At 44.1% G+C, this 19,311-nt stretch overlaps 1 protein-coding gene across 1 annotated transcript in view; it reads right to left on the bottom strand.

Annotated features, from left to right (window-relative positions):
• Positions 1 to 16,844, bottom strand: part of FCHSD1 (FCH and double SH3 domains 1) — a 120,445-nt gene extending 103,601 nt beyond the window's left edge. Inside the window, exon 1 of the mRNA XM_088447396.1 lies at positions 16,769 to 16,844. Within this exon, the coding sequence (XP_088303522.1) occupies positions 16,769 to 16,789 (21 nt within the window). The 5' untranslated portion in view covers positions 16,790 to 16,844. The remainder of the gene's footprint in view (positions 1 to 16,768) is intronic.
• Positions 16,845 to 19,311: the final 2,467 nt, after the last annotated feature.

Raw genomic sequence — 19,311 nt, 5'->3', positions numbered from 1 at the left:
TAATCCGATTATACCAATTTTTTATCATCTGCCCAAAATACACAAAAGCATGGAGAAACCCCTAGGCAGACCAATCGTAGCTGGTATAGACTCCATAACAGCAAATTTATTTAAATATGTGGATGTTTTTCTGAATGCCCAAGTTCAGAAACTTACCTCATACCTGAAGGATACTGTAAGTGTACTTAATATTATGGAACAATTGGAATGGAAAGAAACATAAGTGGGTGACAGTGGATGTTTCATCATTATATACATCTATTGTACACCAAAGAGGAATAGAAGCTTGAAAAAAAGCCCTGGGGAGAGATGACAAGCTCAGTGAACCTCACATGAATTTATCTGTATTTTAATTGAACTTATTTTAACACATAACTATTTTAAATTTTTGGACAAATTTTACTTGCAGACTTGTGGCACTGCAATGGGTACGGTAACCGCACCCAGTTATGCTAATATTTTTATGGGCATGTGGGAAGATAACTGTATTTATAATAACAACCCATTTTTTAAAAACATTCAACAGTATAAAAGGTATATAGACGATATCATTATCGTCTGGGATGGAGAAGAGAGTGCATTAATAGATTTTGTAGCCTATATACACAACAATGATTATAATTTAAAATGTGCTTACAATTTTAATCACGAATATGTGGAATTTCTGGACTTAGTGCTTTCACACAAAAATGATAAAGTGATAACCAGTAATTTTATCAAAACAGTGGATACCAACAGTTATCTCCACTACAGAAGCAGTCATACATAGGCCTGGAAAAACAATATCCCATACTCCCAACTACATAGGATTAGGAGGAACTGCTCAGAGGGCAACACATATAGAAAACAGGCAGAAGTGTACAACGATACATTTAGAGAAAGAGGCTATCCAGAAGATATCCTAACTAAGGCACTACAGAAAGGAGCTAATTTGATTAGGGAAGCACTACTAATCCAAAAAGGAGAGAAACATCAGAATAAGAAAGAGAAGGAATTTGTGCCTTTCATTACAAAATATACTAGCAAGGAATCCTACATTAGACATGTGGTAAAAAAAAACATTGGAACATACTTACAATGGACCCAATTCTGAAGGACATTATACCAAACAGACCAGACATAGTCTTCAGGAGATCAAGGAACCTCAAAGAAATATTGGCACCAAGCCAATTAAAACAAAGAGAAAATTTACAGACTACACATTCTTCATTAAAATGCATCGGGTCTTTCAAATGTGGCCACTTTAATTAATGTAAATATGTCCACCCCAACAGACGATCTTTTTGGAATTTTAATGATACCACAGAATATAAACTGAAAGATTTCACAACCTGCAATACGACATCAGTTATCTATGTAATAGAGTGTGGGTGTGGCATTAAATATGTTGGCAAGACCAAAAGAGTATTAAAATTACGGATACAGGAACATCTTCGTAATATTAAAAACAAGGTGGAAAGTCATTCATTATCAAAACACTTTCTCAGTCATCATAATGCCTCTACAGATACTTTTACCTATAAAGCTATTGAAAATGTCACCTTGGGTCCTAGAGGTGGAGACTTGTTAAAATTACTCTCACAGAGAGAGATGTATTGGATATATGAATTGAACACGTTACATCCATATGGACATAATGAAAGTTATGAAATTGCACCATTTTTATAATTTTTATATTTTTATAGATGTTCAAGTACTCCTTTTAATTCTCCACCCCAATGTTTTATACAGTTATTAAGTATTCTGCACAAGTTTTTTTCGAGAAGTATTTTCGAGAATATTTTGTAGAGTTATTTTAATAATAATTTTTATATGGAAATAGAAATTTTAAGGATTTTTAGGGATTTTAGTATTTATTTTTTATATATATATATATATATATATATATATTTTATTTTATTTTTTACTTTTTGTATTATTATCATAATTGTATCTAATATTTGTTTGAATACTGGTCTTTGGATTCATAATATATCAAGACATGCGGTTACAATATAAGAGTCTTTCAAACACTGGGGATCCTGCCTTCTTCCTAGTAGAATTGCATCTAACTACTATGTATTAGAGAAATCACCAACAAAATGGCACCTTCCATGGTGAAGACTAAGTAGCCTGCTAATACTATTCCTCTAGTATCTGTGCTAGATATAAACAGCACACAGACATTAGAGGGCTGGATCAGCCAGGTATATAAGGAGACTCAGAATAAGGTCCCTCATAACCCCTGAGGAAACCCATGAGGCGAAACATGTTGGGAACTCTGTCCAATACCCTGCACCATTGATTAAGAGACTATCCTGTATATCCCTGGAAATCACGATTCTACAAGAAAACTCTCCCTTAGGACCAGCCACCTTGTTTTTAAGATAAGTTTTGGAATTTCTATTGTAACACTGTTTTAAAAATTATTTACCATGAAATAAAAAACATTAACTATTGGATACTAGTGACTGTAGTTCACTTTTAAGGATATCCAAATTGGTGGCGTACTGGAGTAGAGGGAAGAGAGCAATTAGAAAAGTGGAATGTGAGGAATTCCTGTCCAAAGACGGATTTATTGTTACGCTTAATATACAAGTGTACTTACAGTACGGGTACTCACTTACTTCTAAAAAATTGTTCATTGTATTATCTGACAATCCCACACTATCAGGCGCTTGTCCCCTCTCCCCTCTTCTAAATTTCAGCACATACCAGTTATTGAAGGGACAGAGCTGCCACCTTTTAGAAGAGTATATTATAGTGTGATCTCCAGAACAGACCTTGCATTACGTAATATATTTTTTCCGGCCACGGCGCCAAAGTTCCATCTAAGTTCCACAGGGCCGCCATCAGGGGGGGACTGCCAGGACTCTAGTACCGGCCCGGAGACAGAGGAGGCCCGACTGACAGCGGCGAAGAATGCACCGGGTAGCTGGCAGGTGCCAGGGCAGGGAGATAGCATCAGCGCTATGGAATTTCAACTATGTTGCACGTACTGGAGCCGGCCGGGAGCTGTGATTGGCTAGCTGAACGGCGGCCTATCAGGAGCAGCAGCTCCTTATCAGCCAATCAGGAGTGGCTGCTCCTGATTGGCTGCCGTTCCGCGAGCTGTGATTGGCTCGAGGCCGGCTGCGTAGTTCAAATGCTGCAGCAGCGCGGATGCTGGCTCCAGTCCGACTCCGTAGTTGAATATCGCAGCGTTGATGCTCTTTCTTTCTCACTGCCTGCCGCCCGATGCATTCCTCACCGCAGCTAGCCGGGCCCAATCTCTCTCAGGACAGGAGAATGCAGGTATGTTCACCCCTTCTCTTGTCCAGCCAGCGCTGTTCCCCCCAGTCCAGCCATCCAGTCTTTCCTGTGCCCTGCCCCCGTTCAGCCAGCCTTCCCTGCCTTGCCCTCCTCCAGTCCAGCTAGTCTTCCCTGTGCCCCCTCCCCATGTCCAGCCAGCCTTTCTTACGCCACCCACAGTTCAGCCAGCCTGCCTTGCCCCTCCTCAGTCCAGCCAGCCAGGCTGCCTTGCCCCTTCCCAGTCCAGCCAGCCTGCCGTGCCCCTCCCCCAGTCCAGCCAGCCTGCCTTGCCCTCCCCCAGTCCAGCCAGCCTGCCTTGCCCCTCCCCCTCCCCCAGTCCAGTCAGTCTTACCTTGTTCCCCCCTCCTAGTCCAGCCAACCAGCCTGCCTTCCCTGTGCCCCCCCCAGTTCAGCCAGCCTGTCTTGCCTTGCCCCTCCCCAGTCCAGCCAGCCTGTTAAGTCCAGCCAGCCCTCCCTACCCCCCCCAGTCCAGCCAACCTGTCTTCCCTTCCTTGCCCCTCCCCCAGTCCAGCCAGTCTACCCTGCACCCACCTTCCTAGTCCAGGCAGCCAGCCTATCTTCCTTGCACCCCATCCCCATGTCCAGCCAGCCTGCCCATCTTCTCTGCCCCTCCCCTACTGCCCTTTGCCCCCCTAGACCAACCAGCCTTCCCTGCCCTTTGCCACCCCAGTCCACCCTTTCCAGCCCAGTGCCCCCCCTTGTCCAGTGTTCCCTGCCCTATGCCAACCCCCACCCCCTCCCCCATTCCTAGCCATCCCTGGTTTATGCACCAATTGAGGCAAACCCTGCTATAGCTCCACCCACATTAGCCCAACTCTGCCTCATACCCCAGGGGGGGGGGAGGCTGCCTATTTTGTTAGTACCGGGCCCCAGAATTTCTGGTGGCAGCCCTGTGTGTATGTATGTATGTATGTATGTATGTATGTATGTATGTATATATATATATATATATATATATATATATATAAACGAGGGGCACTCACCATTATTGTACGTATAGAAAATTTCAAAATTTATTCCTCACATAATCCATGAGTAAACAGATCAATTCTCAACGTTTCGGTCCCATCCGGACCATCTTCAGGAGATATAATAATGCAACATCCACAGTAATAGTCAGCCAATCCTTGCGGATCCTAAATTGTACTGTGCATCTCCCACTAGGCTACTAAATACCCCCATCAATCAGCTAAATGGTGCCCAAACATATCACCAACAGCGGCCACCAATAAACCTAACAAGCGGGACTTACCACGTTTCCCACGAGTACAAAGCAGCATAATCACACCAACGCTTCCGGTGTGTAAGCCGCATGCAGGGAACAGCGCAAGCAGTGTGACGTCGCTTCCACCACGTGGAGCGCCTACATCACTACCGCCAGATGCAACTCAGGTCTCATTGGCCTCCAAGCATCATTGACCAGCGTCCATCGGCGCCACCAAGACACATCCACCAGTCATGGCCATAACAACCTGGCCACGATCAGCGTTTATCTCATCACCATGACAAACCACCGCTATATATTCACAATTATAGTTATAATGAATATCAAACAATTGACCTGCAAAATTACAGCCAATTGGTGGTGACTAAAGGAGATAGTCTACAGCGGATGGCCAATGTACACAGGATAATGAAAATAAATGAATAATAGTGATATTGCACTAATCAATAGGGGTATCCAGACACGTATAACATAGAGATAGTACAATTTAGAATCCGCAAGTATTGGCTGACTATTGCTGTGGATGTTACATTATTATATCTCCTGAAGATGGTCGGGATGGGACCGAAACGTTGAGAATTGATCTGTTTACTCATGGATTATGTGAGGAATAAATTTTGACATCTTTTATACATGCAATACTGGTGAGTGCCCCTCGTTTTTTCTGTTTTGGGACTCCCCATGTGGATGTCATGGGTGACACCCCAGGAAATGTAAAGTATCTGATGATGTGAGTGCAGCTGTGGATTATATATTCTATAGTTATATATATATATATATTTTCCAAAGGGATCCAGCACTCACTGAAAAAATATATAAACCACACCCTGTTGCCTGCACATGTGCATCCGGACTCCAGACCCACAACAATAGAAGTAAGGAAAGTGCGGCACTCAGATCATTATTGAAACGTTGGCCACAGGAGTAAGATCCTTTTTTGCATTCTAAATCCTCTGAGTGCCGCACTTTCTATATAGATAGATAGAGATATACAGTCAGGTCCATAAATATTGGGACATTAACAGAATTTTCAGATTTTGGCCTCTATTCACCACCACAATGGTTTTGAAACTAAACAAACAAGATGTGCTTTAACTGCAGACTTTCAGATTTAATTTGAGGGTAATTACATCCAAATCGGGTGAACGGTGTAGGAATTACAACAGTTTCAATATGTGCCTCCCACTTTTTAAGGGGCCAAAAGTAATGGGACTATCAACTCAAAAGCTATTTCATGGACAGGTGTGGGCTATTCCCTCATTATTTCATTATCAATTAAGCAGGTAAAAGGTCTGGAGTTGATTCTAGGTGTGACATTTGCATTTGGAATCAGTTGCTGTCAACTCTCAATATGAGATCCAAAGAGCTGTCACTATCAGTGAAGCAAGCCATCATTAGGCTGAAAAATCAAAACAAACCCATCAGAGAGATAGCAAAAACATTAGGTGTGGCCAAATCAACTGTTTGGAACATTCTTAAAAAGAAAGAATGCACCGGAGAGCTCAGCAACACCAAAAGACACGGAAGACCACGGAAAACAACTGTGGTGGATGACAAAAGAATAATTTCCCTGGTGAAGAAAAACCCCTTCACAACAGTTGGCCAAATCAAGAACACTCTCCAGGAGGTAGATGTCTATGTGTCAAAGTCAACAATCAAGAGAAGACTTCACAAGAGTGAATATAGAGGGTTCACCACAAGATGCAAACCATTGGTGAGCCACAAAAACAGGAAGACCAGATTAGAGTTTGCCAAACATCTAAAAAAGCCATTACAGTTCTGAAACAACATTCTATGGACAGATGAGACAAAGATCAACTTGTACCAGAGTGATAGGAAGAGAAGAGAAGGAAAGGAACTGCTCATGATCCAAAACATACCACCTCATCAGTGAAGCATGGCGGTGGTAGTGTCATGGCGTGGGCATGTATGGCTGCCAATGGAACTGGTTCCCTTGTATTTATTGATGATGTGACTGCTGACAAAAGCAGCAGAATGAATTCTGAAGTGTTTCGGACAATATTATATGCTCATATTCAGTCAAATGCTTCAGAACTCATTGGACAGCGCTTCACAGTGCAGATGGACAATGACCCGAAGCATACTGCAAAAGCAACCAAAGAGTTTTTTAAGGCTAAAAAGTGGAATGTTATGCAATGGCCAAGTCAATCCCCTGACCTGAATCCGATTGAGCATGCATTTCACTTGATGAAGACAAAACTGAAGGGAAAATGCCCCAAGAACAAGCAGGAACTGAAGACATTTGCAGTAGAGGCCTGGCAGAGCATCACCAGGGATGAAACCCAGCGTCTGGTGATGTCTATGCATTCCAGACTTCAGGCTGTAATTGCCTGCAAAGGATTTGCAACAAAGTATTAAAAAGTGAAAGTTAGATTTAGGATTGTTTAGTTTGTCCCATTACTTTTGGACCCTTAAAAAGTTGGGAGGCACATATAGAGACCGTTGTAATTCCTACCCCGTTCACCTGATTTGGATGTAATTGCCCTCAAATTAAATCTGAAAGTCTGCAGTTAAATCACATCTTGTTTGTTTTATTTCAAAGCCATTGTGGTGGTGAATAGAGGCCAAAATATGAAAATTCTGTCAATGTCCCAATATTTATGGACCTGACTGTGTATATATATTATATATTTTATATATATATATATATATATATACACACACACACACACACACACACATACGGGACTTCATTCAGAGTCGGTCGAAGCGGCCGCACGGTCGTACGCAGCCGATGTTCGCTGATCTGCGCATGAGTACAGTTCGCAATGCGCGTGCGCAAACTAGCGGCTACGATCAGAAATTTCTCTCTCCTTGAACACCGCCAGGTCGGTAGTTTGAGTGACAGATTGCGGCGTTTGTGGGTGGTAACATGGGAAGGTGCTTGAAAATGGGGGTGTGGAGATCCGAACGCAGGCGTGCCTCATTATGCGAACGGCATTTTAAGGGAGTGCATAATTAACAAAGTAGTGTCATGGCACACGTGACAGGGGAGGTTTTACACTGACATGATCGTAGAGCTTAAGAGAGGGTCAGGTCAACCTTTAGCTCTACGACCAGTTCCGATGGCATACGATGCTCGCGATTAATCCTTATGTAGCCGGAGATGACATGTTATGCGTACGAGATGTGGGCGTATTTTTAGCGATCCGACCGCATCCACCCCTTGGTCGGCCAGCTAACGATCCGACCTTAGGGACGCAACATGCGTGTGCATCATTTGCATATCCGGCCCCTTTTTTCTATACGACCGTGCGGCCGTTTCGACCGACTCTGAATGAGGTCCACAGTGCCTTGCAAAAGTATTCACCCCCCTTGGCTTTTTACCTTTGTTGTTACATTACAACCTGTAATTTATTTATTTTTTTAATCTGAATTTTATGTGATGGATCTGCACAAAATAGTCTAAGATGATGAAGTGAAATGAGAAAAATATATATAAAAAATAATCTTTATAAACATAATTCTGCAAATTGGCATGTGCATATGTAATCACCCTCTTTGCTATGAAGCACCTCAAAAGTTCGGGTGCAACCAATTACCTTCAGAAGTCACATAATTTGTGAAATTAAGACCACCTGTGTGAAATCTAAGTGTCACATGATCTGTCAATATATATAAACACACCTTTTCTGAAAGGTCCCAGAGGCTGCAACTCCACTAAGCAAGAGGAATCACACCATGAAGACCAAGGAGCTCTCCAAACACGTCAGGGACAAAGTTGTTGAGAAGTACAATTCTGGGTTGGGTTATAAAAAAATATCGAAATCTTTGATGATCCCCCGGAGCACCATCAAATCCATCATCATCAAATAGAAAGAACATGGTACCACAACAAACCTGCCAAGAGAGGGCCGCCCACCAAAACTCACAGACCGGGCAAGGAGGGCATTAATCAGAGAGGCAGCACAGAGACCAAAGGTAACCCTGGAGGAGCTGCTGAGTTCCACAGCAGAGACTGGTGTATCTGTGCATGTGACCACAATAAGCCGTACGCTCCATAGAGCTGGGCTTTATGGAAGGGTGGCCAGAAAAAAACCATTACTTAGTGATATAAAATAAGAAGACACGATTTGAATTTGCCAAAAGGCATGTGGGTGACTCCCCAAATGTATGGAGGAAGGTGCTCTGGTCAGATGAGACTAAAATTTTACTTTTCGGCCACCAAGGAAAACTCTATGTCTGGTGCAAACCCAACACATCCCATCACCCCAAGAACACCATCCCCACAGTGACATATGGTGGTGGCAGCATCATGCTGTGGGGATGTTTTTCTGTAGCAGGGACTGGGAAACTGATTTGAGTTGAGGGAAAGATGGATGGTGCTAAATACAGGGATATTCTTGAGCAAAACCTGTTTCAGTCTGCCTGTAATTTGAGACTGGGACGGAGGTTCACCTTCCAGCAGGACAATGACCCGAAGCATACTGAGGAAACATTTAAATGTGCTGGAATGGCCTAGTCAAAGCCCAGATCTCAATCCAATTGATAATATAAGTTCAGACTTGAAGATTGCTGTTCACAAGCGGAAACCATCCAACATGAAGTAGCTGGAGCAGTTTTGCCTTGAGGAATAGACAAAAATTCCAGGGGCAAGATGTGGCAAGCTCACAGAGACTTATCCAAAGTGACTTGCAGCTGTAAAAGGTGGCTCGAGAAAGTACTGACTTTAGGGCAGGGCCGTAGCTAGGGTAGTGCGGCCAGTGCCATCGCACAGGGCACCACAGGTCTGGGGGCGCTGTTTGGACCTGTCAAATTTCTGTTTATTATCATTCTTGCTTGTAGCTTCCTCTTATTTCATCCTCAGTATCTCCTGCCCTCCCCTATCTCTTCCCTGGCCCTTCCCCAGGAAGCCATGGCCCTTTTTTGGGTTCATTATGTCCCTTTGAAAAATGAGAGGGGCGCCAATGCTCTTTCTGGCACAGGGCACCAAAAAGTCTAGTTACGGCTCTGCTTTAGGGGGGTGAATAGTAATGCACGCTGAAGTTTTCTGTTATGTTGTCCTAAATGTTGTTTGATTCACAATATAAAAAAAGAACACAACTTCACAGTTGTAGGCATGTTCTGTGAATGAAATAATGTACATGTTCAAACAATCCATTTTAATTCCAGGTTGTGAGGCAACAAAACATGAAAAATGCAATGGGGTGCGAATACTTTTGCAAGGCACTGTATATATACACAAGAAATAAGCAGCACTCCCAGTCCAGATAATCAGAGTAAAACCAGTGCTTTACTGTGCAGCGTTTCGGGGTCAGCCCCCCGTCGTCAGTTGCACAGTAAAGCACTGTTTTTTCTCTGATTATCTGGACTGGGAGTGCTGCTTATTTCCTGTATATATATGTGGAGGGGTTCCACACCCCAAGGTGAGCACCCAGCAAGCATTAGGAAGGCTCTGCAACAAAGTGAGTGGCGGTATTTTTATGTTATATATATATATATATAAGTGATGAGCGGTTCGGATTCTGAGGAATCCGAACCGCTCCGAACAGGTGGAATCCGAGTCCACCCGAACGCAAGTTCGGGTGTTCCCGCCTGACTCGGATTCCACCTCGAGGCCGAACGTCACCCGTCCGGCATCGGATTCTCGCGAGAGCCGGGTGACGTTCGGCCTCTATAAAAAGGCGCGGCGCCCGGCAGTCGGCGCCATTTCGCGTGTGACGCCGCGTAGTTAGGTAGTGCGCTGTCTGTGCTAGTGTTAGATAGATTAGAGTAGGCAGTGTTCTTGCCGCTGTGACTTTACTGGGCATAAGCCCTTTGTGTGTGCTCCGTGACTGGGCTTAATAAGCCCACTGTGTGTATGTGTAGTGTACTCACTGTATTATACAAGCTCCGTGACAACTGACAGGGCATAGCCCACTGAGTGTATTATTATACAAGCTCCGTGACTGGGCTTAGCCCACTGAGTGTATACAAGCTCCGTGACAGGGCATTTCCCACTGAGTATATTATACAAGCTCCGTGACAGGGCATAAGCCCACTGAGTATTATACAAGCTCCGTGACAGGGCATAAGCTCACTGTGTCTATTATACAAGCTCCGTGACAGGGCATAGCCCACTGAGTGTATTATACAAGCTCCGTGACAGGGCATAAGCCCACTGTGTCTATTATACAAGATCCGTGACAGGGCATAAGCCCACTGTGTCTATTATACAAGATCCGTGACAGGGCATAAGCCCACTGTGTCTATTATACAAGCTCTGTGACAGGGCATAAGCCCACTGAGTATTATACAAGCTCCGTGACAGGGCATAATAAGCCCACTGTTTCTATTATACAAGCTCCGTGACAGGGCATAAGCCCACTGAGTATTATACAAGCTCCGTGACAGGGCATAGCCCACTGTGTCTATTATACAAGCTCCGTGACAGGGCATAGCCCACTGAGTGTATTATACAAGCTCCGTGACAGGGCATAAGCCCACTGAGTATTATACAAACTCCGTGACAGGGCATAGCCCACTGTGTCTATTATACAAGCTCCGTGACAGGGCATAGCCCACTGAGTGTATTATACAAGCTCCGTGACAGGGCATAAGCCCACTGTGTCTATTATACAAGCTCTGTGACAGGGCATAAGCCCACTGAGTATTATACAAGCTCCGTGACAGGGCATAAGCCCACTGTGTCTATTATACAAGCTCCGTGACAGGGCATAAGCCCACTGTGTCTATTATACAAGCTCCGTGACAGGGCATAGCCCACTGAGTGTATTATACAAGCTCCATGACAGGGCATAGCCCACTGTGTCTATTATACAAGCTGTCTGCACAAGTGTCTGTGCCACTGCGCCGCTGCTCTGACGCTTGGTCACCAGTCAGCTCACTGCAACCTTTGGCCAATAATGGTGAAAACAATAATTTAAGCTGTGAGGTGGTCTAAATTGACTGTAAATGACTGGAAATTAATGTTATTGAGGTAAATAACACTCTAGGAAGAAAAAAAAGCCCAATTTATGTAATTTTAGCTTTTTTTGCCAATTTTGGCAAAAAATCCAAATCTAAATCCAAAGCCAGTCACCGCAGTTTGGCAAATCCAAATCCAAAGCCGGACGACGAATTAGAACCAAATCCAAATCCGGCAAAAATGATCCGGCGCACATCCCTAATATATATATGTGTTAGTGTGTGTATACTGTATATGTGTATGCGTTAGTGTGTATGTTTTATATAGTACATGATTGCTCTATCTATCTATCTATCTATATATATATATATATATATATTGTGATAGGATCACTGGTAAAGTGGTCTGTGGCAGGTACATTTGTCCCAGATTCCTGTCTTTTGTGTTTTAAACCCCCAGGAGAAAGTCTGCAGTGTAGCAGGCTTGAGTTTCGGCTTTTTGAAAAGCCGGTTTGGGACCTGGGGGTTGTGGGTGAGAGGAGAGGGAGGGCTCCACCCACGGCCACTCCAGGTTTTGGTTCTCGCAGCCTGGTAACAGGCTTGTTAGTTTTCCACCTGAGAGTGGCCAATATAAGCCTAGTGTGTTTAGGGCTGAGTGTCTCACCTGGGAGAGCAGGCAGGGAGTTTGCTCAGAGACACTTGAAAAACCTATTTGTGAGTACTGTGCTGTGCTTTGTTGCTGGCGAGGGCATTAGGCCCTGCCAGGTTCTGGTAGTGAGGGAACTACCTGTGAAGTTAGTGCCCCGACAGGGCTAGGATTTACATTTATGTTTTCTTTATATTTCTGTCATTGTACAATAAAGACTGGCGCCGACCAGCTTGTACTTGCATCCAGACTGGTGTGCTGCTTCCCTGCTGCTGTGTGTGTGTGTGTAAGGAAGGAGTCCTCTACCCAGGAGAGGGACCCCCTAACCTAACTGTGTCACAATATATATACATATACACACACACACACACACGAGTGTGTGTTTGATACATATATACAGTATGTTCGAGAACCCCCCCAAAGGAAAAATTTCTGTGTGTGTGTATATATATATATATATATATATATATATATATATATATAGTAAATAAATAACAAAGTAGAGGGCGCTCTATCGTGCATGAATTGTTTTATTTAAAAGAATAACAAACATTAAAAGGTATTAGCAGGTAATGCTTGTACCTAATCATAAAACTCTGAGGACTGGGTACCACATGATATAATTACTGAACCTCCTTGCAAGCTCCAACTGTCTGCAGCAGATATGTTGGGATCAGCACCACGCGCCACCGACCAGCTTAACAGGACACGGCACGCCGGGACACCAGAACTCCACGCCGCAGACTGCAGTACCACCAGGGAGCTGGAACAGCGTCAGTCAAGCCCCACCAACGCGTTTTGTATTGCACTCTGTCAGACTCTGACGAATTGTGAAACGAAATACGTTAGAGCTGGCCTTCCCAAAACGTTTTGGGATTCCCCCATAGACTCCTGGAGCAGCTACACCCTCCCGCATCGCACCCAATGCCTTTTGAAATCGGCGAGAACTCCCGGAGGGGAGCTAAATAATACCGATATGTTTGAGTTACGTCCTTGGCAGCAATAGGGTTACACTGTACCAGTCATCCTTACATCCTCTTTTTACAATGCAAGATTGTTTCAAAATCTGTCTCAATCTCATGGGCAGGGAATCCAAAAGGGAAATAAAAGCGACTCATCATTCCTAGAGCAAATAGTGGTCATGATATACAGTGGACAAACTTTGGGCCTAATTCATATTTGTACGTAAACCCGATGGTATACAGACAAAACAATGTTGTGGGATCTGCACATGTGCAGAACGGGTCTTGAGATACTTCTCGCAGCCCCGTCAGCTGCAGCATGTTTGACATGCTTCGGTATATGGGGGGGCGGTGCGGGGGAGGTACTCAGGACTGTTCTTTAAATCAGAAGTGTCGTCCCTATTCTGGCTCAGGGTCTGCGACGTCGGACGCAAACTTCCTGGACCTGGGTGTCCAAATTCTACGACCAGCCTGCGTAAGCTTCGTCTTACACAGGCTGGCCACGCCTGAAACCATTACAAATCTTGACCGATGGCCGCGCTGGTTATCAGAGGCTGCATCCTTACACGCAGCATTCGAATGTCGCAAATGCTAACAGGATGCGTCTATCGCCTACAGACGCCTCCTGTTGCATTTGAAGTTTATTGACACGGAATTACACAGCCGCTTCCTTGCGGCTGGTGTGCGAACCTTTGCAAACATGAATCAGGCCCTTTGTACACTACTGAGTGAGCCAAGGCTCCTCCTTGTTTCATTGCACATATTTGGTCCCTGATGATTTTTTTACTTTTTGCTAAAATATTATTTACAGATAAGATGTTGGAAAGGTTAGAATCCTTGTGCTCTGTGGCAATGGGTAAGGTGATCAGCAAAAGCAGCATAGACTAAGCTTTCAGGAGCCTAGTCCTCCACCCTGCCCCCAGTGCGCTCCCACTCACAGTAAGCCACTGATCCTTTCTGTCTGCACCTGCCAAGGCACTGCTGGCTTATTATCGCAGTATACAATAGTAATAACTGTCACACACTTAATTGGGATGCAACCTGGAAGTCGACAGTGACAATTTCAGCATTCATAATGAAGTTTGACATTCACGGGTGTCAACATGGTTGAAATGTCCACATCATAAATGTCAACACCTGAAAACTAAGTAATAAGTTGCATCTGCATTAGGCTGAGTTAGGGATAGACTGACATAGAAAAGACAGTGTCAACACTACAATCATGCCGCCATTACATCGATGTCGACATGCTCAATGTTGACATAACGACCATGTTCACATTTTCACGTCGATAATATGAATGTCAGCATGATGAATGGAGACATGATATACCGAACCCCAATTAGTTGCATCATTATCTCACTTTGGGCGGTATGTACTAAGCATTGCATCGTGGATGTGGTACATACCTCCACTTATCAGGTACATTAAGAATGCCGGTATGTACGTAGAAAGTGTGATTAAATTCGCAAAGGACAGCTCTCCTGATAAGAGCTGTCCTTTACGATAGTGGTTCTTCTGGGTTTATGACCCAAAAGTCTCTCTGCGCATGTGCAGAATGACACGCTCTCTGCAGGGGACACTGGGAGGGAGCCGATTGGATCCCTCTCAGAGCAGAATGTGAAGAGAACCCCAAAGGCTACTATTGGGCAACACCATCTAACCGGGACCAAGCTCCGAACTGTAGCACACTCCGGAGCTTGGTACATATGGAGAATGCAGGATTTTTGCCTGCATTTTCCTTTTAGTACATCCCATCTGGTTTGTTTTATGCTGCCGCACTTTCTGTTTGAACCTTTGTACATTGTATTGTTGTGTATATTACTATAAGTCTCCCTGTACGGCACTACGGGCACGTGCTGGAGGCACATAGATAAAAGATAATAACAATGAGAGTGATAGCAGGTAGACAAAAACTTAAATCCAGGCCTGTTGAGAGGAGCAATTTTTAACAACATATTCCTAATTCGACTGGGACTATCCTGCATCTGCTGTCATAGGCTATTGTATCCCAGACTATGGGCCTCATTTATCAACGAGTTTTATCATTCACGAGTGATTAAAACTCGTTACGTATGATAAATGGTGCTCCAGCCAATCAGCTCACAACTGTCATTTTTCAAACAGATGACAGTTGGGAACTGATTGGCTGGAGCACAATTATCATAAGTAACAAGTTTTATCACTCGTTGTGAATGATAAAACACATTGATAAATAAGACCCTATTTCACAGTTAAAAATGTGCAACAAAGTTTGTCACAACACTACAAAATCTATACATGGTAAGAAAAAGTCAATAAATAATAATAATAATAATAATAATAATAATAATAGCTACATGTTAGTGGCAAGTGCACAACACATTATTCAATGATCTCCAAGAAATCCTTCATCCACCATTCATACGGCATCAGTAATAGACCTGCTTCTGTGTGCTTGCCCCAGATTATATACTGATATTAACATAAATTCAATGATTACACAAACTTTATTCACAGTTCTGTAAAAGCAATGTCATGAAGCTCCCCTAATTCCACGCCAAGCACCAATGGGACCAGGTACATCCAACCATGGACTCTTCTACGGGAATTTTAAGGACAAGCACTTTTAAAAATGAACCAGGTTTGCACAATAAAGGCATTACAGCGCAGCCCATGGTCATTTCATCTTCATGGCTCAAGGTAACCATCCTTGAAGAAGCAAATCTCCAAGTGCTGAAAGAAGGCAGCAGATCCATAAGCTAAGAATGACAATGGGATGGTCCAATATCAGACAGCAACTGCTGATTCTTTGTTACAGCTGTCCATCTTTCTCCTGCATTCATTCAGTAACATCACAGGATGGCAGAATGCCTTTTCCTCCCCGTATCAGCAATGCAATACTCTTTACCTTGTTTATGTTATTTTGTTTTTAATATTTAACACCCCACACCCTCAAATAAAAACAACACCGCCTCTGGCTGCTTCTGTGTAATCAGGTGATAACAGACAAATGTTGTTATAAATGTTGAAATTCAAATACTAACAGTACAGCATATGGTTCATGGTTTGTTACTATAATGGTGTGAGTGTGTGTCCACTTTTAATGGGTTGCATTGTACATTTACAGACTGTTTCTATAGGGGTCACGTCTGACCACTTCTCCTTAGTGACTAGGGTTCATTAAATGCTTTCTACAGTAAGTATGTTTGAGTAGTAACTACATGTGTGCAGCTACTATAGATAGACAAATAAATACATAGACAGACTGACAGATACTGTAGTGTAGAGAGGGAGAGAGAGTGTAAGAGAGAGAGAGAGAGAGAGAGTGTATTAGAGAGAGAGAGCGTGTGTATTAGAGAGAGAGAGCGTGTGTATTAGAGAGAGAGTGTGTGTATATTAGAGAGAGTGAGAGAAAGAGAGAGAAAGACAGAGAGAGTGTGTATTAGAGAGAGAGAGAGAGAGAGAGAGAGAGAGAGAGAGAGAGTGAGTGTGTATTAGAGAGAGATAGAAAGACCGAGAGAGAGAGAGAGAGAGAGAGAGAGAGAGAGAGAGAGAGAGAGAGAGATCTACCTATACTACTGTTGAAATAGTATAATGACAGTGTTATATATATATAAGTAGTAATGAGGTGTGACTTCTCTGCCTCCATATGGGACAGTGCAGCGACAGATGTCCCAGGGCCAGGTCCTTCTCTGGCTCGGATGACACAGGGATGATGACAGCCAGTGCCTGGCACAGGTACCTCTCCCTCCCGGTCACTGCCCCCAGACCTGCACCCGGGCACCTCACACTCACTTTCCGAGGCGGAGGCTGCATCTTGAAGAACACTCCTCGGTCTCCTCTCCTGCACTGACAGCAGCAGCAGTACAGGGTGTCCGGAGCCCGGAACTCGCTTCACCTCTGCACAGTCTCCGCCCCCATAGCAGCCAGCCACGCCCATCTGCTTTTTACTACGCTCCATACACCTCTTTCTTTAAAGCACTAACAACACGTCTACTCATTAGCCTAACCACACCCACCGCCGCGCTGGTGCCTCTTTCTCATTAGCCTAAACGCGCCCACTCAGCACTAGCGCCGCCTACTTTGAAATAAGTTCCACTCTGCGACACGCCCATATGTTTAACAATAGACGCGGTCGTATCCCTGGCGCCCCGCCCACCTTCCCTCAGTCTCATCACCATGTCATGACTGTACGACTGATAGCTGTGACTGTACCTTATAATGACACATTTAGGTTATACTAATACCAGTTTTTATATATATTTGTTTAGAAGGGACAAGGAGGTGCACCTAGGGGCTGATTCTGAGTTGCACTCATTGCCACTGTTCATATAAATTTAATTAGCGATATTATTTTTGCAACTGCGCATAGGTCTGAAATTTTTGTTATCACTCGTTGGTAATCTTTAATGGTACTCAAACTGGATGGTATGAAATGCCGATGCCGGAAACCAGACAGAGGAGGTGCCTAACCCTAAAGGTGCCCACACACTTAGCGACATTTTACACGATTTGGCCGATTTGGACGAATCGTGACGACGAATCGGGTAAAAAAAGTAAAAATCGTGAGTTTATACTCACGAGCACGATGCCGATGCACGTCCCCGCTCGTCGTATATATCGCATCTTCTGATCTGCCGTGCTGTAGGGCAGATTAGCCAATCTGGGATACAATGCATTGGCTGCAAGATAGATCTTTAGTCAGATTGGACATTTTTAACTCCAAATCGTGATCACGATGGCAAGGGAGCTCCCGTGAAAGTTCATGAGGAAATTGGCCATAAAATCGTATCGTGAGGACATCGGTATGTGTGTGGGCACCTTAAGTCCCCCCTTTGGGTGCCTAAACTATACCTCCTGCACCCTAAACCTAACCCTCCTGGGGTGGGGGTGCCTAACCAACCCCCAGTGGCACCTAAACCCCCCTGCATCCAAGCCTAAACTTTCCCAGTGGGTACCTAACCCTATGTTCCCCCGGGGTGCCTAAACCCCGGGGGGCACACGGGCTAAGAGCGAAGAACATCTGGACTTACCTCGATCAGTTCGGTGTCCTTCAGCATTCCGGCGTCAGTATTAAGACGCCTATCTTAAGTCCCTTGTCGGGCTCATGCTGTCGGGATATAGACCGGCGCCATTTAGTCCGCCAGACTATAAACTACATCCCCCCAAACCAATCAGCTCCTAACTAGGGATCGCCATCCATAGTTAAACATTGATGGTTTACTACCAATGGTCCTTGGTTTTACAATCGATGGCAGAGAGCCATTGATGTCAAAGTGGAACCCGATGGTTTTTGTTTCTTCTCCCGACACGGAGCTTATCCCCGCCCCCTGGCCACCCGTTTTTGCGCATCCTGCTGTACACCCGGAATTGGTGGCCATCAAGTCGTGCAAACCATGGTTCACGAATCACCATAGATTGTTTTGTACTATCACTGGTTATCACTGATGGCACCATCGATGGACAGCCTGCCCATGGCCATCACTACTCCTAACTGTCATGTGTTTGAAAAATTACAGAAGCTGATTGTGTGGAGTCAGGGCCAGATTAACAATTGGGCAGATGGAGCTACAGCTCCAGGCCTCCACTGAAAAATAGGTCCATCATCAGCATGATGATGACCAGCTGCCCACACAGTCAGCCATAGATTATAAGTATTAAAATAGTTCTACTTTTATCACAAAGTTATATATTTTTTTATTTCTATGTATTTAGGTAGGGCTAATAGGGTATGGGGTGCACACATGCACTTGGCTCTCAGTGGCGTAACAAAGGTTTTGCAATAGCGCTTACGAAGTTAAGAAAACCTAGTAGCATGATCCGAAGAGGGGCATATTATTTAGTACATCATAAAATAAACATATTAAAGGGGGGAGATGCAATTAGCGACTCGACCGCAAAGTCCCATTCTGGAATGGCACAATGTGGCCAGCAATATCGCTAGTTTTTCCTCCCACCATAGGGTTGTGGGGGTGCAGCAATATGGCGATGTTGAGGCAACGGTAATAGGAAAAAATGTGCGCGGCTGAACATTACGGGATGTTTGGAGGCATGAAATATATCTTAAAGATTAATTAAATATAGCCTGCATTATTTATCTAGAAACTTACAAATAGTATATTAAAATGTGCCTTAATAACTTATGTTTATGTTTGTCAATAGATACACCACTGGGATAAATTTTAAAAAAATAATAAAGGTGGTGATGCCCAGTAGAAACATATCAGCTTCTTATCGGGATGCTCCCCCTTGCATGCGCAAAAGGACGCCACAGGGACTTCTGGGAAATAAGCTCTACCCTTTTCAGTGCCCCAATTCTGTCACTGCTATTTAGACAC

Source organism: Taudactylus pleione, unplaced genomic scaffold (assembly GCF_031769625.1).
Source record: "Taudactylus pleione unplaced genomic scaffold, aTauple2 ptg000431l, whole genome shotgun sequence".
NCBI classification, from domain to species: Eukaryota; Metazoa; Chordata; class Amphibia; order Anura; family Myobatrachidae; genus Taudactylus; species Taudactylus pleione.
This window is presented reverse-complemented; position numbering and strand designations above follow the sequence as displayed.